This window comes from Phaethon aethereus (assembly GCF_964289735.1).
Source record: "Phaethon aethereus genome assembly, chromosome: 18".
Classification (NCBI taxonomy): domain Eukaryota; kingdom Metazoa; phylum Chordata; class Aves; order Phaethontiformes; family Phaethontidae; genus Phaethon; species Phaethon aethereus.
This window is the reverse complement of record NC_138594.1, coordinates 13,046,691-13,069,168: the sequence shown is the minus strand read 5'-3', so window position 1 is coordinate 13,069,168 and position 22,478 is coordinate 13,046,691. Positions and strand designations below refer to the sequence as shown.

The following is a 22,478-nucleotide window of genomic DNA, read 5'->3' as shown; positions in this document are numbered from 1 at the left end:
GTCAGCAAACCAGTGGATCCCAAAACCATACATCCTGGTTGGATAACTGTCAGGCTGCGGGCACAAGAGGAACAGAGGACTGAGGCTCAGCTGCTGGGGGATCTGCACCTCTAAACCAACATAGAGATTAACTTGTCGCAGCCTGCCTGAGCAGCACCAAGAGGCAGGACCTCACAGAGAATAAAAAACAAGCAGGAGCCTCTGCTCCTGGAAGTGGGACACCAATTCTGTCAAAAGGAAGAACAAACTTGGAAGGCAACTCCAGCTACATCTGTGCCAGATTAGCACTCACCGAGGAGATGCTACCAGGAACGGCTCCTATCTGAGGAGAAATAAAGGGAAAATCGTGTTTCTGCTTCTTTGCTACTCCCTTTGATGTCATTCATGACAGAGGACTGCTGACTTCAGCTGCACAGCCCCCGCTAGATGCTTGCGCTCAGGAAAACGCTCTCATTTTGTTTTTCGTACCCAAAAGCACAAGAACTCCCAACACTTAAGCTAGCTTTCAGGTATGCCCAAATGGTCTTGGATAACCCCGCAGAGCTGAAGAGAACTGCCGAGGATTGACTTCATTGCCATACAAAAACGCACGAGATGCGACAACATCCTAACCTTTCTTAGTCCAAGCTTTGCAGCGATCTCATCCACAACCTCGGCTTTTGGATCTTCCAGGATCTCCAGGCTGTTCTGTGTACCAATCTGCAGCAAAGAAACACTCACTAGTAAGACAGGACAGGAAAAAACATAGTACGCTTAGCCATTGTCAGGAGTGAGGCAGAGGATGGAAGCAGAGGTCTGGGTTTCCCCTTTGGCATTACCACTGACCGGTTTCACCCCAGAGATGACCTCTATTCACAGACCCATCCTGTCAGAGCTCTTCAGCCAAGTTTGCAAATTATGTCGGGGTTTATGAATGAAAGACTCAGCATTTACAAACAGGCTGTTGCTGTTTCCGAGCACTTTGGAAAAGGCGAGAGATTATATAATTTTTTCCAGAGCTCTGTGTTCCACCTGCCAGTTTTGTACCACCATTTCGTTCGTTTGAATCTTTAAGCAGCAGAGAGGCAGTTGAGCCTCAGAGCAGCAGAGAGGCAGAAATCCAATGAATCCAATAGCCCACGCCCAGGCCTTCCCCCCACGCTCTGGAAAACACGACTCCATCTGGGTGCGTTTCAGAGGCAAGCTTTCTCGTGTGGGAAGATGCCGTGTCAAGAGGCACAGCAGAGACTGCTTGCCAGGAGAGCAAAAGCTTCCTTGCTTTTACCGCGCACAACTAGAAGCATATGAACTTCCAAAGCAGGGGCTTAACAGTGATGCTGAAACAATAGAGGGCACAGCTCTGCTCATATTGGAAAGGAAGGGAAGAACTTAAAAAAGGTTTGCAATTCTGCTTTCACACACACACACTCCTGAAGAGCCATTTGTTCTTTTTCCACTGACAAATCAGTCGCATTTTACTCTAGCAACCCTGCAGAAATCATCAAGAGGAAGAAAACATATGACCCACCGCGACATGTTTGTATACATAGTCTTTGCACGTAGAAAAGTGACTTTGGTCAGCGGTGAAGAAGCCAGTAGGCAAACTCAGCTTTGAGCTGAGCCTTGTGTTGTGGGCAGAGTGGCTTTTCCATCCCTCTTTTCAGCTCTCCAACGCCGAATTCAGGTTTTGGGTTGCCTGGGAGGCTAGGCTTGGCGGGACCCGCTCTGGCTGCAGCCTCCCGGGAGGACTCGGCAGTGCCGGGCGCGGCGCCGTGCACCATCTAGCGGGGACTGCTGGCTGCTCCGAGGCATCGAATCTCATCCTAGGCCTCTAGATCAAGGCAGCAGACTTCATTTTTGTCTAATTAAGCTGCTTAAATTTTCTTGGAGAGCTGATAAGAAATTTAAGCAAGGGCTGCAACTTTTTTTTCCCAGTACAGAATTTGTTTTTAAGCTCTTCCGTACCTTAACCTTGGAAATCCACTGACCAAGGAAACATGTAAAATGAAATCCACTATTATGAAGTCTCTCTAGCTTTAAATCATCTGAGCACAGCGTAATGTAAAAGAAAGTGTAAAAATAACAAAAAGCAAATCTGGGTTTTAAAATTCTTTCAATGGCAATAACTGACAGTGACATTAAAGACATAAATTGCATTATCTCCTTTTTCACGGGACCATTTTCCTTGTGGAGCTGCAGTCAGAAATACCGCATGAGGTTTCCCAAACAAAAAAGTGTTTCCACGTTCCCCGATTAATCTTTACGAATCGACACTGACGCCACGGCACCCAGCTTTTACCTGTGGGGGTTCATAGATGGCAGCGACCTCCGCCCGGATCCCCAGAGGAATGTCTTTGTGCTCTGTGTACCGGCCATACAGATACCCAAGATGTTGGTTTCCTGTCTTCCGCCAGAAGTCTAGGAAGCGATCTGCAATTGTGTGGTTCTCAAACATGATGTTGTCAACATGCCTGTATTTCTGTTTGACAAAGTTCAAGCGTCAGGCCGTCCTTGACTAGGTCCGTTTACTTTGCCTATCACCAATACCTTCCCCAGAGACTCCCGGCTGCCGAGCACGCACACCACCCCTCGCAGCCGAATCCTGCCAGCGCAGGGACAGGAAAAGCTAGCTGGCTCCCTCCCTCTCCCCTCTGCTGCCTTCAGCACCACTCCCCCGCCCAGCAAGCAGAACTCGCCACGGGCTGGACTATGGGGAAGCGCTGAGCACCCCCAGCACCCCATTAGCTTGGCTTCTTTCCTAGGGCCCTTACCCCAAGAGCCTCTTCAACTGAAAAAAGACAGTGAAATCTAAGAGGAAACAAGAAGAAACAGTGGGTGGCCTTTTGGATCCCACGAGGAAAAAAAGTGGAGATTCATCGCTAGCGGTGCCAGCTCAGATGTCCTCCACATTAAGCGGAAACTGCTGAACCAGATACATTTTGGAGTCCTTTTCTGCAAGGACTGAAGACCTTAACAGCCATTTCCCCAACAACTGCCAATATGCAAAGGCTTCTAGCTCCAAGTTGGCTGTTCTCAAAGTCATCTCTCCAAAAATAAAAGTCAAGTCCCTCCTCAGCTTTAAGCACAAGGGCTCCTGTGAGCTCCATCTCACCTGTCTATTGAGAGTGATGGCACTTGGCTGACACTTTGTGCAAATGCCTTCTGGCCAAGGAGGGTGCCCTTCACAGCCCGATTTGATCTTGCAGCTGATGTTTTCCAGGGCAACAAATTTCCCCCTGCAAGAAGTAAAAGAGACAGCTGCTGTTACCACAGTAAATGCTTTTGGGTCTCAAAAAACCCAAGTAGCTAGAAATATCATAGAGGAAGCAGGGCAGAGGAGACATGGTGGCACCAATGCTTTGCTTCTTCAGAGGATCTCAAAGCAGCCTGCAAACTCCCACTGGGGGATGCTCCGCTCCTGCGGTCCCCAAGTAACCTCTGCTGCCCAGTTAGCGAGGGAGGTCAAGAGGCCGACATGTGGTCCCTAACTCAGCTCCTAAGCAGATATTCGAGCAAGAGCAGAGACAGAAAACTCATGGGACCCTGCTTAAATAATTTATGCAACACATGGGAAGTAATAGATTATACCGCGAGGGCAAATTAGAGCTCCTTTCATGTGCACAAGGCTTCCTGCAAAAGGAAGCTCCCTTCAAATCAAAGTATTATGGACTTGAGCTGCATCTCACAAAGACATTTAAAAAATTCCAGCGGCGTTGAGGACTAGGAGGGAGGAGGTTACACCTCTGCATAACTTACCTAAAGGAGCTGCATTTCAGAACACAGTGGGTTCCCCGACATCACTGAAGGGGACTTCAGCACCTTTGCTGAACACATGTGCCACAGCAAGGCATAAAGAAATAAATGCTTCTTTCAGCGCTTCCCCTCTGCTCAGCACTTATCTGTCCTGTGTCACCACAGTATCCTCTGCCCCATTGCGGGGCAGGACGCCTTATTTTCCAGTTAGCAGACGGTGAACTACGGCACCACCGCAAGAAACAGTTTCACTAAGAACACAAGGAGCATGGGATAGAGCAGAATCAGGCCCTGAGGAATGTTAGGCTCGTCTTTCTGTCCTATTCACGTCTGTAGGTAAGAAAAGCCAGTGGTGAATAAAAGCTCCCCAGGTCCACCACAGTCTCAGTGCCTCTCCACGAGGTTTGAGACGCAGGCTTGGAACTCTGTGTGATTAGGGAACCTCTTTCCTTCCATCTGGCCTTCTCCCCCCATCAGCAGTGTTTCCTGGAAGCAGTTACATTGCCACAGAAAAAAAAAAAAAAAAAAAAAAAGAAAAAGACAGACTTAATTTTTTTTCCCGTCTTTTTTTTTTTTCCTTTTCTTTTTTTTTTTTAACATGTTTTCCCCTCAGTTTGCCATTTAATAGTTGTATCCACCACCGCTCTGGTGCGATCTGTGTGTACTTTCATTCATATTTTAAAAAAGAAGCTACAACTAGACTCCCTTAAACACAGAGATTTTCTTACTTGTCTGCCCCTCCGGTCAGCTTCCTGATGTAGGCATGGAAGGACATATGCTTCACAGGAGGTTCCAGATGGTTTAAATAATCCTCATCAAAAGGCTGCCAAAAACACCACGCAAAGAAAAGCCAGGTCAGACACCTGTCTGATGACACATTGATCACTAAACAAATGGATGTTCTAGAGTCAACCCCACTAGCTCTCAGTGTGGAAACAATCAAGAAAATTTAGGCCCATTTTCAAGGCAGCTACTACTGTGATAGAAACAGTGGGGCTTTACAACAGCGAGTTTTATTATCGCCTCCTACTTTTATAACAGATTGGCTCCACAAATCAGAACAAGCCTCAAAGGCAAAATGCTTTTTCCTTTCAGTATCTAATGACAAACAAAAAGCCCAGCTGCTCAAACGAGGCCAGAGAACTTCCAGAGCACACGGCAGGGAAGCAGGGGAACAGCCATCCTGGCTCGCAGCGACTTTTGAGGGATCACTGCTTCATGCCATGAATTATACAGCTCAGCACATTTGCAGGCGTTACTAAAGCTGCCTTCAACCTGAATAATACGTGGTTAAACTGGGAAGTTCTGGGATCCACAAGAGAGGGGATGAAACAAGAAGATCCAGGCAAGAGCGAAGAGGGAGGAAAACTGGAGCTTTTTCTAAAGCACTTTCTGTTAAGTCCATTACTGCAAAAAAAGAGAGCGTTAACCAGAATAAACCCAGGGTCATGAAGGCCTAGAGCTTTAGCAATCCCGGATGCGAGGCAGCGCCTTTGACAGTGCACAGCAGGATCCTGACCCAGAGCTGCCATCTCTACATGGACAGTGCTTCGAGGAAAAGCGTTCATACTGGAAGAAACCGAATCCAAGAGGACATGGTTTTGCGTGACTTTCTAAAGCACCTTCTTGGGGCTCTTACCTCCAGCGGTACGCAATGCACACATTTACCCAAGGGGCCGTGGCGGCACCTACGCAAAGAGAAAGAGAAGTAGCGTTAAATCTTACTTAATAATGGAAAAGTCAGACTGTAAAAGTTGCTCTAGTCTAAGTTTTGGTGTGGGAGATCTGTACAATCATATGGCTCTGAGCAACTCTCTACCCATTAGGGAATATTACAGAGGGGTCACCACAAGATAATTTCACATAGAGACAGCAACAGCTTCAGGTTAAATCTGAGAGTCCCAGGTCAAGATCAAACCCTCTTAACGTCTGTGTCACTGGCAACAGGCTCTGCTCTCTGAACAGCCACGTGAACTGATGTCAGATCACAGCTTCTCAAGTTTTACAACCCTGCATTGGGGCTGTGTTTCAATTCAAAGAATTTTAAATCTACGTCACAGGGCTGGCCTGTGTGGTTTTAACAAAAAGACAACTAAAACATTCATCCTTTATCAGTCACTAGAGGATGGTCTGGAACAAACAGGGAAGCATGTGTTTATCAGACAGATAAAGACCTGCTGGGTAAAGTTACAAAACAGAGGGGAAAACATCTCCTTTTGAGGTGATAGCTTTAAAAAAACCCAAGACAACAAAAAAAAAACCCCATACTTCTGCCCCAGCACTAGGTCAGTGCTAGTTTTCAAAGGCAGGCCTCTAGAGAGGAGGAGGGATGTTGGCTCTTGCAAAGACAAAATGGATGGGATCCAGTTGCAGCATTTCTTTTAACAAAGTATTGTGGCAGACAATGTACATGAAGGACCACTAAAGGCTGCTAATGCACTCAGCCGAACGCCAGCATCCCTTCATGTTTAGATTGATATGCACTCACAAATACAGGAACAAGCCCAGACACACTCTTTTTATCATAAATATCCACCACTGTGCTTTGGCTCCCTGCTAAGAACAATACCTTCATTTATTCTTTTGAAAAATGTGGTCAAGTTAAAGACAATGTTTTTGCCATGGAGTGGTGGGTTTTGCCTTTATTGTTTCAATAATGTGACATTTCCCTCATTTATCATCAGCCTGAAAAGGTTAGATAGGATTTTTCACGTAAAGGCTACGTCTCTCCAAACTTCCTTGCTGCTGCAGCTCTAAAGATAAACCATATGGAAGACAACACAATGGGGAAGGGCAAGCTATTATGTTTTAGAAAGAATTCCTGGTTGCCTTTAAAATTTTCACTCAAGCCCTTTCAGAAGTTACTTTGCAGAGGGGTCCAGTCCAAGCCAACAACCAGTACAGACACCAGGCCAGGAGCCAACTGGGACGTTGTTAACGATAAGCAATAAGAAACAACCATCCAGACAGAGGACATTTTAGCAGCATCAGTGTAGATTGATGGTGGTATTAACTCACCATTGTATTATTACTTCTACAAAAAATACAAGCTGCTTTGTTTAACTAAGCCTCTTGCAGCTAAGAGTTTTGGCAAAATTAGACTTTGATGCATTTCTGTGAGCAAAATGGACTTCCTGGTTTCACAGAAAGGTTAGAAAGGCATGTGATAGAAAGGAAGCAAAAAACTAAGCAGGCAGAGACCCAAGTCCCACTTCCACGTCTCTGCCACTGGATACTTTCACTCATTCCCTTCACTTCTGTGTTTTTCCTTTATGAGGTGTGGCTGCATCTGAAGCCGCAGAAGGGCTCCTGCTTGGGACACCCTAGGTGAGGTGCCACACGCACCCATCACAGTGCTGAAGACAGCGATGCAGGGTTGTGTGAGCTCTGCCCAAGCAGGGACAGACTGCATGGCAGCCAGAAAAGGGGACAGAGCTCAGGTCTCCACTCCGACAGAGGAGCTGCCCGTGATTTTGAAAACAAATTATGCTCACCCACCCCTGGCTGGGTGATGCTGAGGCAGCAGCTCTGGCTGAAAGCGTGTTTTCCCGACTGCACCTCTCCTCCAAGATGGAGACCTGGCCCTGCCACTCTGCACACCCGTCACCTCTGGACCCAAACAACGGGCAGCTACATATTGAGACCATATGGAACAGAAGCTACTGCAGACAGCAGGGCCCTGCTTATTAAGCAATATGCCACACACAGAGCATAATCTAGTATTTCTACACAGCACCGGCTGCCAGGACATCCCAGGGAAGAATTCAAAGTATTCATTTTAATCTAGAAAGCTCCAAACGTTTTAGAAGCACAAAATATACCATCACAAGCCCCATAGCAGGAGCCACCTTGATCAGAACAATAGATGCTCTAAATGAGTCCTTCCTGGCAAAGACCCTGGGATTTTGGTATCTGCTTCCTTCCTCGGCTCACCAGAGCTAGATTTAACCTTCCAGGACAATGGCAAGGGCTGTTTTCCCTTGTGAACGTTTCAAAGGGACAGAGCAGTGGCTCAGAGGGCAGTTCCCATAGCACACTTCCTGGCTGCTGGTTTCAGACAAGATGTTACAAGCTCTGGTGAGGCACAGACGCATGGGCAGAAACAAAGTCCACCCGTACTTACAGCTGTTGGTCTCGATTTCGGTAAATCTTCCCGTCTTGTTTGATCAGATACTGGTCAATCTCATCTTCCACCACCTGGGGGGCCCCCGCAGGCCGCAAGCCTTGGGCGACAGAGGTGTCCATGGTCTCTGAGGAGGAGCCAGCCGGGCTTGAGGGGTAGAGAAACAGCATATCACCATGCCTATAGGTGTGGAAAAACAACACACAGCTATCAGTAATTGCTTCTGGGCAGCAAACCTCCCAGACCACAAAGGAGCGTGTAATTTATCACAAACTATAAACAGACTAGCAAGCATGGCAGTCCGGAGCCATTCCATCAGCCACCTCTTTCTGCTGCTTTGGTCATTTGCACAACAAATGCAAGTCTCTTCATCTTCAACAAGACTGAGGGGAAAAAGATGAAGAGAAAGGTGAATGGAGCCTACAGAGAGAAGCAACATCTCCAGCAGGGAAAGGGACTAGTGCGGATCCTGTGCACATCAAGTCACAGCCTTCCCACGGCAGCTGCCAGTGCTGACACATTCAAGTGACAAGTTGCACAGGGTGGTAACAGCTCTTGTGTTTTCAGTCAGTTTTACGTTATTCTTGACGTGAATAGACCGAAGACATTCCCAAACAAACATGAAGTGATTGCACCATTTGGCACCTCTGATCTCCCCAAGGCGCCTGGCTACAGAAGGCAGGAACCCTGACTTTTGCACAGGGGATTATCAGACTCTGGCATTGATGCAGAAAAAAAGGATAGCGCGAGTGAAAGCAGGGCTGAGAGAGCTTGCTGCAGGCTGTAAAAGAGCAAACAGGAGGCCTGTTGCTGCCTCACCACAACAAGCAACACAACACAAGAAGTGACCTAAGAAATGGCTGCCACAGCCTCACGCGTAGTCATTTTGATCATCCCCATGTCGGCACGTCGGTCAAGCTTGCCCCTTCAAGTAGCTGGCGAGCAATAGCTGAAAGCTTAGGACTGCTGTAACGTGATGCTGCTGCTGCTGCTGCCCAGTTCGGAGGGGAGAATTCAGGCAAGCTCAGAGAAGGGGTAACCTGTTGTACAAAGCCTCCCCTTCACCCACAGCGCTCTCTGTCAGGACTCACTTGATTTTCAATAAGTTGAGGGATTTGTTTTGTGATGCTGTGATCTCTCCTGTCCTGTTTCTATTGGTGTAGACAGAAAACCCATTATTCCTGAAACCAAATTCTTTTGCAACCTGAAAGAGAGAGAAGAATGGCAAGGTTTAAGATACCTCAGACCCCTGGTCAGATGCTGAAAACAGCTCAGAGAAAGTATTAAGTCCAGGGAACTTCTGTTGCAAAACTTGAGCTGAATTCCCCTGCATTTCTGAAGGGCACGGGATAACTGAGAAAAATAGAAATGCTTAGCAACACAAGCAATTTATTTAAAAAAGCAACTTAAAAAGAACGTGTCTCTCACACAACACAAATGCAATATTTTATCTAAATCCAGGCAAGGACTGTCATGACTAGAGGCGGGGAAACTATCCCCGTCATTATCCCAGTTCTCCTGCTCCAGCCTCGCCGCACCAGCCGAGTCACTCTCATCTTCCTACGACCAGAATTCCTCAGTCCCGATCTTCACCTCTGAGGCTCTTCTGCCCTCAGTTCCGCTCTCACCTACCAGTTGCTACATGAGTTTCACACAATTTTTTCTCCCGCTCATCCTCTCAGCAGTTCAGCTTAAGGCTGCTTTACTCTTAATCAGTCAAACGCCTCTTCACGGCAATAGCAATTTTTACATTGGGACACTTAAAAACATCATCAGTTTAAAAGTGGTGTCCAAAGTTTCTCCAGATGACAAGCTTCTTCCTAAATTCTTAAGTTAAGAGCCTTTATTTTTATTAAATACATCTCTCTGCAGCTTTTGCAGGGCTCAGAGACTGAGCTGTACACAGGACAAATCTAACAAGCCACAAACACGACTGTCACATGGGCAAAGTCACAGAAAGCAGTTTCTCTGTCAGCTTTGCTGTGATTTGTAGCAGCAAGTGATCTGTTGTTTGAATGGAAGCATGGCTTTTGAACGGTTAACCTCCTGCGTTACGCCTGCCAGAGTTAAATCTTAGCTCTTCAGGCCACAGACTTCTCCAAGTTTTTTCAAGGAGACAAATACCACAATGCATTTAACAAAAGGCTCGAATTTGGTCTTAACTCAGTTCGAACTTGGACACACCTGAGAGTTTACTTTTTTAGTACTCTTACCTAGGATGTGCTACAAAAGACAAAAACACACGATTACCGAAGCCCTTACCACTCAGAAATGTGCTTTCTTGCACATTTCTTTTGCAGGTTCTCTGGAGCTGTCAAGGAGAAGATCGAAGTTAACTGCAAACATAGAAGCAGCAATCTGATGCCTCTTTAATTACAGCTATCTAGCTAAATACGAAATCCACCATATGGATTAACATTTCAGTGTTGAAATGCACAGCTATTAATACACACAGATCTTAGGTGGTAAAATCTGCAAATTTTCTCTTTCACGTAAGGCCTATATGAGGAAAGAAACCCAGACATTTTTTGTATTCAGCTCAGCAAGAGGATATAGTTTTCCCCAGATCAACAGGCAATTTTAGTGAGAGCCGATGCTTTTGTTCTGACAGTAACTGGTTGCAAGCACGATTGTTCCACACTGCTTCGGGTAATACAAACCCTTGAAACCGAGCACCTTGTTTTGCACAGGTTCCAGAGATTTTGAAAGCAAGACTTTTTTCTGTGGGTGAGACTGTTCAGAGACTGTAGCGGGTGTCTCTGACCCAGCCCTGAAACCCATCAGGGTTTTCGCTTGGTCAGGTAGGGATTGCTGTCGTGGTCTGGGCCCAAGCTTCAGACAAAGCAAATGACTCACGAACAGCAGAAGGTTTCAGTCTGCTCCCCTTCCCCCTTGCAGGGGGAAAGGAAATCTAGCTGACTAAAAGAATGGCCCTTCAGGCACAGAACACATAGTACTTCTCTTACCAAGCAAAGAAATCCCAGTCTGAGGGTTCCAGGTTACAGAGGAGTCCCAGGAGGGAAGGAAAGGGAGAACTGCTCACTCTTAAATAGCAAACTTTATACACTGAGCAGTTGCATCAGAATAAACAACAAGCTACAGCCAACTCCAAATCTGACCACTCCAACACTCAGTGTGTTCTCCTCATCCCAGGGTGGAAACCTTTCCCAGGAGACTCCGGAGGCTCTCACATCCTTAAGATCTCGCCTGAATCCCCTCCTTGCTCTTTCCAAAACTACACTGGAAAACCAGCGGCACACAGAACATATTCAAAAGATATTCAGAGCACAAATCAAGCAGCTGAGTTTCAACTGGATCACATGTGAAGAGGGCAGTCCCTTGCAGCAGGCTTTGACTATCACCTTTCCTGTGCTGTTGTCAGCCTCTGCTTCCCTAGCTGTCGTTTCTTTGGGAGAAGACTAAAAACATGTCTTCCCCAGGAAAGCTCCCACCCCAGGAAACTCCAGCTGAAAAACTGATTAAGTTTTCTTCTTTAGTTTTGTTATTTTCCCTCTGGAACAGCAATGAGAAAACTGTTTTTGGCTACACCAATGCCACATGCCGCTTTCCACAAGGCATGCCGATCCTCGCTGCCATCAGCACATTTGCCCAGCGAGGTTAAGCACGTATCTCCTGTGAGAGAGAGCTGCTGCGCAGGCTGAGCCGGAGCCCTGCCTCGTCCCGCAGGCAAGCGGGGAAGGTGCAGCAGAGGCTCGGGGTACCTTCTTGAGGAACGTCGCCACTGTTTCTCGCTTCGTGGCTGTGATGCGCTTCACCCCTTCCGGCGATTGCACGCGGATTATCTGCAAGGTTAAGAGGACAGCCCGAGTTAGTCACAGGGGACAGAGCCCACCCTGTGCTCGCAGCCTGCTGAAGCCATGTTAAAGTTTCATGCACACGATGTGGAGTGTCCCCACTGCTCCTCCCTCCTGCTTTTAATGCTGCTCTTCAAAAGGGTGTGCAAATGCACAAGGAAGTGATCTGCTCTTGGTGGGGCAGCACTGGACCAACGTTTACATGCTGTGGGATGCATTACCCTAATGCAGGAGGCACAGCAAGAAGTTGGCATGGAGAAAAACGCTAACACTGGTTTTTTTTGGTCAAAGCTCTGACCTCAGATGTGGAATTACACTTTCAAGAGGGTGAATCAGAGCTTCCATGGGAGCAATTTATTCAGTGCCTACACACAAACACTGGCCTGACTGGTGCTAATGGGCACCTGCGCTGTCATTATGCTTCAACCCACGTTACTGACGTGCAACTTCCATCACTCATGAAAAGACAAGAAGAGCCGCAAGGCTCAGGCTACCACTGTGAAACACTGAGCAGCAGTTTTGCTGCAACCTGAAGTCAGAGGTGGGAAAAACTGGCAGCTCGTTGGGGAAAAGGCCAGGGACAATTCTTCCTATACTGACAGGGAAGCAGCAAACATAAACATCCGTGTCCTTGTGCTGCTGAGATCCAGAGAAGCGACTCCAGTTACTCTAAAGAGCACGTTCACCCGCTGGCAGACCAGGCAGAGCCATGCTCAGGATGGCAGCGTGTGTGCCGAACGGAGGGACACGGGAGGACACGGGAGGCTGCCCGCGTCCCGGCATCACCTCGCAGGAGCCCCTTCACGCTCTCCCAACTTTCAGCACGGGAGCAAGCCCGGCCTGACGGGAGCAGGAGACCTTTAGGGTACCGACGAGCCCCTTCTCCCGCTTCTGTCGGCACCCCGGCGCCTTCCCCCGAGCCATCCCCGCTCGGGGCCAGGGTCCCAAACCTCACATGCTCGGCGGGGGCACTTCCCTGGGGCAAAAACTCGGGGAATCCGTCCAGGCTCGGACACCGCCAGCCCCGGCCGGGACCGGCCCCGGGGGTGCTGTGCTCCCGACCGGCTCTCGGCGGGATACCCCGTCTCTAGAGGCCGGCGCGGCCCCGGGGAGGCCTGGTGCGGTCCTGCCGGGCGGGGTGAGCGCGGCCCGGCCCCGCCGCCCCACAGGAATCTGCTGCCTCATCGCCCCTCCCCCCGGCCGCCGCCGCCCGGCCCCACTCACGATCGTCTCCGCCATGGTGCTGCCTGCTGGAGCCAGGGGCTCACCGCACTGCCCCGCTACCGGCCCGGCCCACTGCGGTCCGGCCCGCTCCGCTCGACTCCGCACCGCCCTGCCCGGCCCGGCCCGCTCCGGCCCGCCGCCTACCCGGGCCCGGCCCGCAGCCTGCGCCGCCGCCCGGGCCCCGCACCCCGGCGCCCGCGTTCCGCCGCGCCAAGGTTCCTAGGCCGGGCAGGGCGGGGTTGTGCTCCTGCCACAGTCGTCCCCCATGCTGCCTCGGTACCACGCCATAGTTGTCCCTCGTGCTGCCTCGGTGCTACTGCCACAGCCGTCCCCCTGCCACCGCTGCGCCCGCCCCTTCGTTCCGTCCGCAACCCGGCCCCGCCGTTTGTTCCCGCTGCAGGGCCTGGCCCGGGCGTGGGGCTCCCCCGGTGCCCCCTCACGCCCTGCACGGGGCTCGGGGGTCTCCCACCGGCGGGCCATCGGGATGTGGGCTCTTCTGGGGCCTGTACCCCCACTCACCCCAAACCCCTAGAGGTCCTGCTGTGCCCTTGTTATTGACCCCGCTAACAGGGTGGCAGGCGTGGGTGCTGGAGTAGGGCTGGGCCGGATCGGGCCCAGCTGTGGGGCCGGGAGCCGCAGCCCTATTTAAGCGCCAGCCACAGCCCCTCACATGATGGGAGTGTGACTGCCTGGGCCTGAGCACCAGGCTGGGAGCAGGGAATGGCACTGAGCAGCGTGCGGCTCCCCTGGCTCCATGGGGCGTCTGGCAATGGGGAGAGCACCCGGCTGCTGTCCCAGGTAATGCCGGGGCCCTGCGGGACCCTCAGCCCCCGTTCTTGCCTCATGTCCCCCAGCTGTGGGCTGCTGGGTGCTAGGGTGCTGGCTCTGTGCTGGAGCCTGCAGCACTCCACGTCCCTGGGGCTCTCCATAGGGGTGAATCTGGGGGTCTCTGTTAGGGGCAGGGTCTCTGGGAGAGCACCTATATGCTCCCCATCTGCTCAGACCCTGGGGTCTCCATGATGGGCAGGGTTACAGTGTGGGGGTGGATGTGGGGTGCCCTGCACAGGGGGCTCTTGCAAAAGGGGGTGCATGGTGGCTCCGGGAGCCTGTGACAGCCTCAGGCTGTGGGGTGGGAGGAGTCTGTGGGCTGAGGGGGGGCATTTCTGGGGGTCTGCCCCACTGGCCTTGAGCGGCTCATCTGTCTGTGCAGGCATCCAGGCTGGTGGAGCTGCCCTACTCCTCCTCCAATGATGATGGCTCGCTGGCCGGGGACATGGACCTTCCCATGGCTGAGCAGGACCCTGGGGCGCAGTGGCCTGACCCTCCCAAGCCAGGGACCTTCAGCCAGTGCGTGCGGTACCTGGCCTTCCTCTGGCACCTGCTCTTCCTCCTGCTGGGCCTGCTGGCCCTCGCTGTGGGGGTATGGGGGCTGCTGGCCAAGGGCTCGCTGCAGGGCTCGCACCTGGCCCCGCTGGGCTCCGACCCCATGCTGCTCTTCGTGCTGGTGGGGCTGGGGGCCAGCACCGTCTCCCTGGCCGGCTGCCTTGGCACCCTCCGCTCCAGCCCCTGCCTGCTGCGCTTCTTCGTGGGAGCCGTGCTCGCCTTCGCAGGGCTGCAGGTGCTGGGGGGGCTGCTGCTGCTGGCGGCGCGGCACCGGCTGCGGGACGCCCTGCGAGACGCCCTGCTCCTCTGCCTCCTGCACTACCAGGAGGAGCCCGACCTGCGGTTCCTGGTGGACGAGGTGCAGCAGAGCCTGCAGTGCTGCGGCCTCGGCTCCTACCGCGACTGGGAGACCAACCCGTGAGTCGGGGAACCGGGGGGGTGTAGCAGGGGGCTTTCCCCGCACCGGGAAGGTGCGCGGACCCGGCAGCAATCCTTGTCTGTCCCTGCAGGTACTTCAACTGCAGTGCCCTGGGAGTGCAGGCATGCAGCGTCCCTGCCTCCTGCTGCCTGGACCCATGGCCGAACAGCACCGTTGCCAACACCCAGTGCGCCTTCGGGGCCCTGCGCCTGGGGGATGTGGCAGCCAGCACTGTCGTGCACCTGCGGGGCTGCGTGGCACAGCTCGGCGCCTGGCTCCGCGGCCAGGCAGGCGGCATCGTGGCCGGAGCGGCCGTGTTGGTGCTGGTCGAGGCCACCGGCGTGCTCATGGCACTGAAGATGCTGCGAGACATCGCGTCTGTCTGGGCGCGGGATTAAGGGTGTGCTGGCTGCCAGCTGGGGTGGGGGACACCATGGGGTCGGGGACATGCTGGGGGCAGATCTAGCCTAAAATAAACCTTGTCAGAAGCCTGACCCCCATCTTTGTCCTGTCTGTCCCACCCTGTGGCTTGGGGAGCTGCTTTCCATCCGCATCCCTGTCAACCCCATATGACAACACTGGGCTCCCGAGCTCATTCTGGGTTTTAATCAGCGTTTCTCCAGGCTGAGCCCCACTGCGCAGACGGTTTCTACCTATGCAGCGCTACGGGGCCGTGGCCGGCCTAGATGATGCCATACTGAGCCAGCTCGTGCAGCTCCAGGTGGCTGAAGGCTTCCCAGGGACAGATGACGGTGATGTCTGGGGAGAGAAGGGATGCAGCCGTGGGCGGCTGTGCCGGCAGCGAGCCCCGCTCCCCACCCGCTGCAAAGAGGGGAAAGGACCCCTGTACCTGTTCCCAGCCCCTCCATGCCTGGGATGTCGTCGCCGAACCTGCAAGGAGAGAGAGTGTCTGCCCTGACCCCCAGCTGGCCCCCACCCACCCGAGGTTGGCACGTACGGTCGCGTTCCCCCACCACCGGGGCCTGGCTCTGGGTCCTGGAGCTCTGCCCCACTCACCCCTGCACACCCTTTTTGGGGGGCTTGCTTTTGAACTGCCTTGTCTGCCTCTGCTTGAATTTGGGTGGTCCCTTCCGGGGGGTGGCGGGTCCCCCGGTCACCCTCGTGGCTGATTTGATCTCCGGCTTGGGGGGCTCCAGGCTCATGGCTGTGCCGGGGCTGGCAGCCTGCCCCCGGCTGCGGTTGTCCCTGCGGGTCCGGCGCTGGCACGGGATGGTTCCTCACACCTGAGGGAGGGGAGACATGGGCGGGGGGGGCTGTGTGTGTGTGTCATTGGCTTCTCCTGCCACCCACAGGCACCCTGTGTGCCCACTCCTGCCCCTGGGCCCCTCGGCCATTGCTGATCGGCTTCCCAGGCCGCCCCAGAGAAAAGACCCCTCCCTGCAACCTTGACTTAGCCCAGCTCAGAGCCCACTAATCCCCTTACCCAAAGGCAGGGAAGGGTGTCTGTGGGGACCGCCACCTCCCCTGGGGGCTGTTCCTCCAGCCCTGGACCCCTGCCCCAGCATGGCTGTGACACCTGGGGAGCCCCTCGCCACGCCGCAGGTGTGGGCGCAAGGCGTCCCTTGGGGCTTGTTTGCAGCGGGGTGGGTTTTGGGGACAGCGGGCACCCCGGGCTGCGGACCCCGGGGACCTGTGCTGGGATTGGGGTGGCCATGGTGGCAGGGGGGAGCAGAGGGCGGCAGCCGAGGTGGATGTGGGCTCCATCCCGCTGCGGTCGCGCTGCCTCCAGGCACGGCAGCCATGCCGCAGGCCGGGTGCGGGAGTTTTGTGGCACAAGAGACGGCTCTGGCACTGGTGCGAGGGGGCTCGGTCCCGCTGCGGAGCCCAGCGGCCATGCACGAGCCCCGGGCAAGAAGGGACCCGGCCTGGGGAGATGCCAGAGACGCCGCTCCCGGTTGCAGGAGCGGGAGGCTCCTGCCTGGAGCAAAGCAACGCCCTGTCCCGGGAGCCCCGGTGCCACCAGGATGGGCCCCATCCCGCGCATGGAGCAGAGCCCCCGACTCACGCAGCCGCCGCCGTCCCCAACGCCAGCGCTGCTCCACAGGAGACCCTCCGTCCCGCTCCTGCACGTCCTATAGATGCTCTGGGTGGCTTTTAGGGGAGGGCAGATTTATCCTGCTCTGGGGTAATAGGATTATTTATGACCCTTCTTTTCAAAGGGGTAATCTGATGTTCTTCCCCCACGCCCCCACAGTGGGACGCGGCGGGGGGGGGGGGTGTCTGGATTAGTGCCACTGGGACTGACGGTGTCAGGACGGGCCGGGGGATCCTGCCTCTTCTCCCCAAACTGCTGAGATATCTCTCCCAGGGGACCCCCCACTGCCCGAGAGATCGCCCCAGCACCCCTCGATCCCTGGGGCAGGGCTGGGACCCCCAGCCCGCCCATGGACTGGCTGCCCGTGAGGAGCTGTGAGCCGGGAACCAAACTTGGTGGGTTGACCCCAACTGGGCAAGGCAGCAGTGCAGGCAGCCGCAGGCAGGCTGTGCTGGGAAATACCGGCAGCAGAGCCTGCGTGGCTGAACGCACCGGGACACGCTGAGCTTTCAGCCTGCGCTTGGGGCCGAGCACGGTGCGGCCCCAAAAGCGAGGGCTGTGGGGTCCTGCTGCCGGGGGTCCTCCCTGCAGGTGCTGCCAGACTCTCCCCTGGCTCGGGTGGAGACCCTGGCACAAGGGCTGCCCTCCGAGCATTGTCCCTGCTGGTGCCACCGCGGACACCGTCACCCTGGGGACGGCCTGAGCCCGGCCTGGCTGAGGGTGTCTCGGGCCAAAATCTGGCAGAAGAGGGGCTGGGCAGCCCCTGCCCAGCAGCCCTGCTGTCCGTGGGACGGTAGCACTCCAAAGCTTCCCTTAATCCCAGCACTAAAGCAATTACAAAAAGGAATAATCTCAGTACATTTTAATTGAACTTCAGCCCCTGCCACTAATTGCAATTAGTTAGACTCCAACAAATAGGATTAGGGGGATCTGGGTGTGTTTTCTATGAAGCCAGCAGAACCAGCTACTTCTCCTGCAAAGAGCAGGGCCCTGGTGTTAATTGCTGCTTCCAGCTCGGGCTGCGTTAGCAAGCGCTGCTCAAGGGCTTTGTGGCTCCTTGGGGAGCTCATCCTGGGAGGATGGGGGTCTGCGGGGATCCCGATGGCCAGAGCCTGCGAGTCCCCCAGCCCAGCACGGTGGGAGGGAGGTGGAGATGTGCTGGGCCAAATTTATGGGGTTTTAAGATGGAGGCAAAGGCAATCAAAGAAGAAAAGGGACCGTGAAGAACAGCCTCCCGGGCTGCGACCTCGGTGCCGGAGCCAGGGCTTGGTACCCTTGCCAGGAGGCTGCCAGGTCCCACGTGCTCAGGGTCACACGCTGCCTGCACCTCCTGCCTGGGGAAGGGGCCGGCAGGGCTGGGTGCCTCCCCTGCAAGCCCTTCACGTGGAGAAGCCCCTAAGAGGCTTAGGGTGCTGGTGGGGAGGGGGTCCGGCGCAGCACCCCAGCCCTCCCCAATCACCAGGTCACAGCCAAGCCACTGAAGGCGCTTAAAATCCAAGCTGGGGAGCGCAAGGACAAGGCAACAGCAGCGGTGCGGGGAGGGCTGGCCATGGGGGGGACGCACCGGCCTGCCCTTGGGAGGGATTTTCCATCCTGGGGGAGGGCAGCTCCCAGCTGCCGGGAAATCCGGGGCTCAAGAATGTGCGTGAGCCGCTGCCGGTCCCCAGGGGCAGGTTCCCCCCCAGAGGAGAGGCGAGACATGACCTCGGCACTGCCTGTATTGGAACACACACGGGATCCCGTGCATGAGGCCACGCAGGTCCCCGGGGGGGGCTCAGACCATCCCCAGACCACCATCCCAGAGCTCAACACACAAATAAATAGTTTAAATAAGCTGAGTCCAGGTCCGGGGGGTATCACCCGCTGCTTTCTGGGGGCCAGGCGAGGATCAGTCCTTCTTCATGCGCAGCCTGATCTCCATCTTGAGGAGCATTTTAATGTTCTCATCCTCCACGTGCTCCTCGATGGCGGCCAAGGCCCGGGTGCCGCCGTCCCGGTACCGCTCCAGCAGCTCCTCCACGTACCCGACCCAGACGCAGGTGGGGCAGCCGGTCCCGCAGCAGTGCGTGGGCGGCGGGGGCACCGGGGGGGCGGCAGGAGGGAGCTCCCCCCCGCCCTGGGGGGTGCCTGTCCCACCGTCGCTCCCCGGGGTGTCCGAGGCGCTGCCAGCCTTTGCCGGGCTGTCCGAACGTTCCCGCAGGCCGGAGAGGTTGGTGGGGTGGGGGTCCCTGAGCACTCCCCGGCTGCTGCCGGTGCCATCCCGGGGTGCCTGAGGACCACGACCCCGCGCTGACGCCAGCCCGGGGGGAAACCTGGGGGCAGCCCTGTCCGCTGCACACCCCACACCCCCCCAGCCAGAGGACCCCCTTCTGCCCCACAGCACCCTGCTCCCCGTGTACCCCCCCCGCATCTCACACAGCCCCAGCAGCACTCCCTGCCCCCCCAGAACCCCCGACCCCCCAGCAACCCCCTTGTCCCCCCCTCAGCCCCCCCATCAGCCCCCCCATCCCCCCCTTGCCCCCCCCCACTCCCTCACACCTCATCCCCAGCACTTCCTTGTCCCCCCCGTGCCCAGCACCCCCTGCCCCGCCTCTTGCCCCTCTTCTCCCTTGGGGTCTTCCCGGCCCCCCCAGTACAAGCCGCTCCCCCCTCACCCCCCGGCGCGCCCCGGCCAGGCCGCGCGCCCGCCGCAGCAACATCCGGCCCCAGCGTCCTGGCCCCGCCCCGGCCCTGCCCGAGCGGCAGCTCCTTCTGCCAATGCTAGCCCGGCGCGGCCAGCTAGTGAGGGTTGGGTGGCCGGGAGTAACCAATAGAGAGCAGGGGGCGGGGACGGGGCGACAGGGGTCGGCGGGAAGCCGGAAGTGGCGGCTGTCCCGCCGCGTGGGGAACGGCGGAGCCATGGGCCGGGGGCCGGGGCCGGGCCGCGCCCAGGGCCGGGGCCGGGGACCGGGACCGAGACCGAGACCGGGACCGGGACCGAGACCGAGACCGGGACAGGCACCGGCACCGGGGCGGGGACCGGCCGCCCTGCGCCGCGGCAGGTCAGTGCCCGGGGGATCCGGTCGGGATCGGGCCTGGCTGCTTCCTGGTTAGGGACCTGGTCCCACGCGGGATCAAGGGGTCCTCGGGGCCGGCTGGGCCCTGGCGGGGGCCCCGCTCCCGGGAGTTGCGTCTCGACGTCCCCCTGTGCGCAGATACGGGTGTCGCACCGTGTCCGGCTCCGCTGGTGCCTGGGCAGGTCCAGGTGCCCCGGTATCGTGCCGTGCCCGGGTCTGCATGCTCTTTCATGTCCGGGTCTCGGTGCCCGGGTCGCTGTCTCCCGCTGCTCCCGTGTCCCTCCATGCGCCAGTCCTGGTGTCCCCCAGTGCACAGGTCACGGTGTCCCACGGTGCCCGGGTCCCAGTGATTCCGGGCAGGCCTCACGCCACATTCGTTCTCTCCCAGGAAGGAGAAGAAGGTGGACAACATGAAGCCTAAGCACCCTGACGAGCAGGAGATCCCCTTCCGCCTGCGGGAGCTCATCAGGAGCCGCGAGGCCATGAAGCGCCCCGACCCTGGGAAGAGGCGGGTGGCAGGTGGGGCACAGAGCTGGCCCAAGCAGGCATGCCCAGGGCTTGGCCATGGAGCCCGTGCCAGCCCCACGGTGCTGTGGTGCAGCTGGAGGCAGCTGGATCCTGCAGTGGGGCATCCTGCTGCCCCCGGTGACGCCCCATCCCTGCCAGGGAGAGGGAACTCCCGGATTGTCACTGCTGCAGTAATGTCACCCATCTCTTCTAGAGAAGAAGCAGCAGCCCAAGTCAAAGGGCCCCGAGGCCCAGGGAGACATCCCCGTGCCCAAGTTCAGGAGGGGGAAGGGGGAGTCAGAGCGCTCCTATGTCTGCCGCATGGAGCAGGAGGTGCAGCGTGTCCTGTTCCTCACCAAGAACCAGCTGCAGCGGGAGCCTGAGAAGGAGGCGACGGTACCGGAGAAGTCCAAGAGGAAGAAAGAGTGAGAGCAAGGCCACTGCGGCTGCTGGGACTGGACTGGGTCAGCCCAGACCTGTGCCCCAGCCCAGTTTGGGCACCTGGCGGGTGCTTTGCTGGTGCTGCAGCGCAGGTCCAGCACTCAGCAGCAGCTGGGGGTGCGGGTGGAGGGCTGTGGGCCTCCCCTGCACAGGGCCAAATCTCTGGGACTTGAACCACAGACCTTGCTTCACCCTCCTGCTGGGCTGGAGCTGAGGGGAGAGCTGTGGGGCCCCAGGTTTTGGTGGCATCCCGTGGGGTAGGAACCCACTTGTTCCCTGTCTGTTTATGAGCCCTGGCCATAACACAGCTCTTCAGGTTTCAGAAAAAGAAGGTGGAAAAAGCACGGAAGAAGAAAGAGGAGAAGAAAGAAGCCATGCTGGAGAAGAGCCTGTTCCGAGGTGGGTATGGCACAGTGGGGTGGCTGGAGCGACACCCTGCCCTGGCAGTGCCTGGAGAGGTGTGGGTGAGCTGGAGCGGCATGTCTCAGGGAGCTCCTGCCTGATGCCAGGGCCTGGTTCTCTCTTAGACACGGTGGCATTTGGCGAAGTGGTTACACAGCCGCCCACCATCACCTCGCGGCCCAGGGGCCGGGGTCCCACGGAGCAGGTGAGCTGTGGGGATCATGCCTCCTATCCCTCGTTCGTGCCCTCAGGTACCCGTGGGTCTGGGCTGGACCCGGGTCATCTCGCCTCCCTTGGGCTGGAAGTCAGGTCTGGAAGGGCCGCGGTGGCCTCGGCCTCCTGGCGGCAGTTCCTCAGAGCCCTGTCCTGGCTTTTTCATCCTTCATCCTCCCTGACCTGTCCCATCTCTGCCCGTAGGCTGGACGGAAGCAGCTCCTCCTGACATCTCACCTGGGCCAGAGCCAGGCGTCCCCAGTGTCCCCGGCAGCGCCGGTGTCGATGGCTCGCCGGCGCATCGTGGAGGAGGAGAGAGCGCGTGTCATCCAGGCCTACAGGGACATCCAGAGGCGCAAACAGCAGCAGCGGGAGGTGGCACGGGGGAGCGCCCAGGCCAGCCGCAGGGCCCCCCACTGAGCCCAGCCTGGGGGAGCTGGGCCTCCCTGGTCCCAACGAGGGTGTGCAGGCAGCGTGCGGGCTGCAAGGGACCCCAGGACTCGAGAGGGACAGTTGTCCTGCCCCTGCTCTTCTGTTGCCATTGCCGAGCCTTGGGGCTCCTCACAGCCCCGCACCTCAGCTCAGGGCACCCCATGGGTTCGGTGCTGGAGCTGGGACCCTTGCGGTGCCACGGACCTGCTTGTAGTAAACGTGCTGTTGAGAGCCGATGACGTGAGCGCGTCTGTGCGTCCCCAGCCTGCTCGGCTCCCTTCATGCGTGGCGGCCGGGAAGGGACGCCGCTGTGTCGGCGTGTGCGCGGCTATGCGGGGTGGTGTGCCGGCAGGCGTGCCGGCAGATGGCAGTCCTGGCCCGCAGCGGGCATGTCGTCACTGTCACTCACTGCAGGACCCTTATTGCTCAGCTTCGGGGGAGACCCCGGTGCCTGGCCATAACCCCTCCGGCTCCCGGTTGGAGGTGAGTGAGGCGAGCCCCAGGGATGTGGAGCATCCCACAGGACTCACCTGCACGGTGTCACTTTCCTCTGTCGTCACCACTCCGGGATGCTGCACGAGCCCTTAGTCCGCAGCCGTGCTCACCCCTGCCCTCAGCGTCGCCACCCAGCCCGGCACTGCCCACGTCCCTCCGTGACCATGGTGCCTTCCCTGCT

General features: G+C 56.5%; 5 protein-coding genes across 5 annotated transcripts in view; 2 read left to right on the top strand and 3 right to left on the bottom strand.

The window, feature by feature from the left end:
* The window catches only part of NPLOC4 (NPL4 homolog, ubiquitin recognition factor), a gene marked incomplete at its 5' end in the record, with an annotated part of 29,174 nt that extends 16,265 nt beyond the window's left edge, over window positions 1-12,909 (bottom strand). The window contains 9 exons of the mRNA XM_082008286.1: window positions 613-699; window positions 2,279-2,458; window positions 3,092-3,215; window positions 4,461-4,555; window positions 5,372-5,420; window positions 7,856-8,035; window positions 8,947-9,059; window positions 11,578-11,658; window positions 12,895-12,909. Of these exons, the coding sequence (XP_081864412.1) occupies window positions 613-699; window positions 2,279-2,458; window positions 3,092-3,215; window positions 4,461-4,555; window positions 5,372-5,420; window positions 7,856-8,035; window positions 8,947-9,059; window positions 11,578-11,658; window positions 12,895-12,909 (924 nt within the window). The remainder of the gene's footprint in view (window positions 1-612; window positions 700-2,278; window positions 2,459-3,091; window positions 3,216-4,460; window positions 4,556-5,371; window positions 5,421-7,855; window positions 8,036-8,946; window positions 9,060-11,577; window positions 11,659-12,894) is intronic.
* A 705-nt stretch (window positions 12,910-13,614) lies between these two features.
* On the top strand, window positions 13,615-15,093 carry TSPAN10 (tetraspanin 10; the record flags this gene model as incomplete). Its single annotated transcript, XM_082008333.1, has 3 exons — window positions 13,615-13,692; window positions 14,105-14,694; window positions 14,787-15,093. 3 exons carry the CDS (start codon window positions 13,615-13,617, stop codon window positions 15,091-15,093), a joined length of 975 nt encoding a protein of 324 aa, XP_081864459.1.
* Window positions 15,094-15,377: 284 nt separating this feature from the next.
* PDE6G (phosphodiesterase 6G) lies at window positions 15,378-15,858 on the bottom strand (the record flags this gene model as incomplete). The annotated part of the gene is made up of 3 exons (XM_082008249.1): window positions 15,378-15,454; window positions 15,546-15,586; window positions 15,713-15,858. 3 exons carry the CDS (start codon window positions 15,856-15,858, stop codon window positions 15,378-15,380), a joined length of 264 nt encoding a protein of 87 aa, XP_081864375.1.
* A 2,781-nt stretch (window positions 15,859-18,639) lies between these two features.
* OXLD1 (oxidoreductase like domain containing 1) lies at window positions 18,640-19,450 on the bottom strand (the record flags this gene model as incomplete). The annotated part of the gene is made up of 2 exons (XM_082008191.1): window positions 18,640-19,020; window positions 19,406-19,450. The coding sequence occupies 2 exons, from the start codon at window positions 19,448-19,450 to the stop codon at window positions 18,640-18,642; spliced, it is 426 nt and encodes a 141-aa protein (XP_081864317.1).
* A 199-nt stretch (window positions 19,451-19,649) lies between these two features.
* On the top strand, window positions 19,650-21,947 carry CCDC137 (coiled-coil domain containing 137; the record flags this gene model as incomplete). The annotated part of the gene is made up of 6 exons (XM_082007969.1): window positions 19,650-19,796; window positions 20,203-20,326; window positions 20,529-20,739; window positions 21,072-21,154; window positions 21,283-21,362; window positions 21,575-21,947. The coding sequence occupies 6 exons, from the start codon at window positions 19,650-19,652 to the stop codon at window positions 21,788-21,790; spliced, it is 861 nt and encodes a 286-aa protein (XP_081864095.1). The 3' UTR covers window positions 21,791-21,947.
* Window positions 21,948-22,478: the final 531 nt, after the last annotated feature.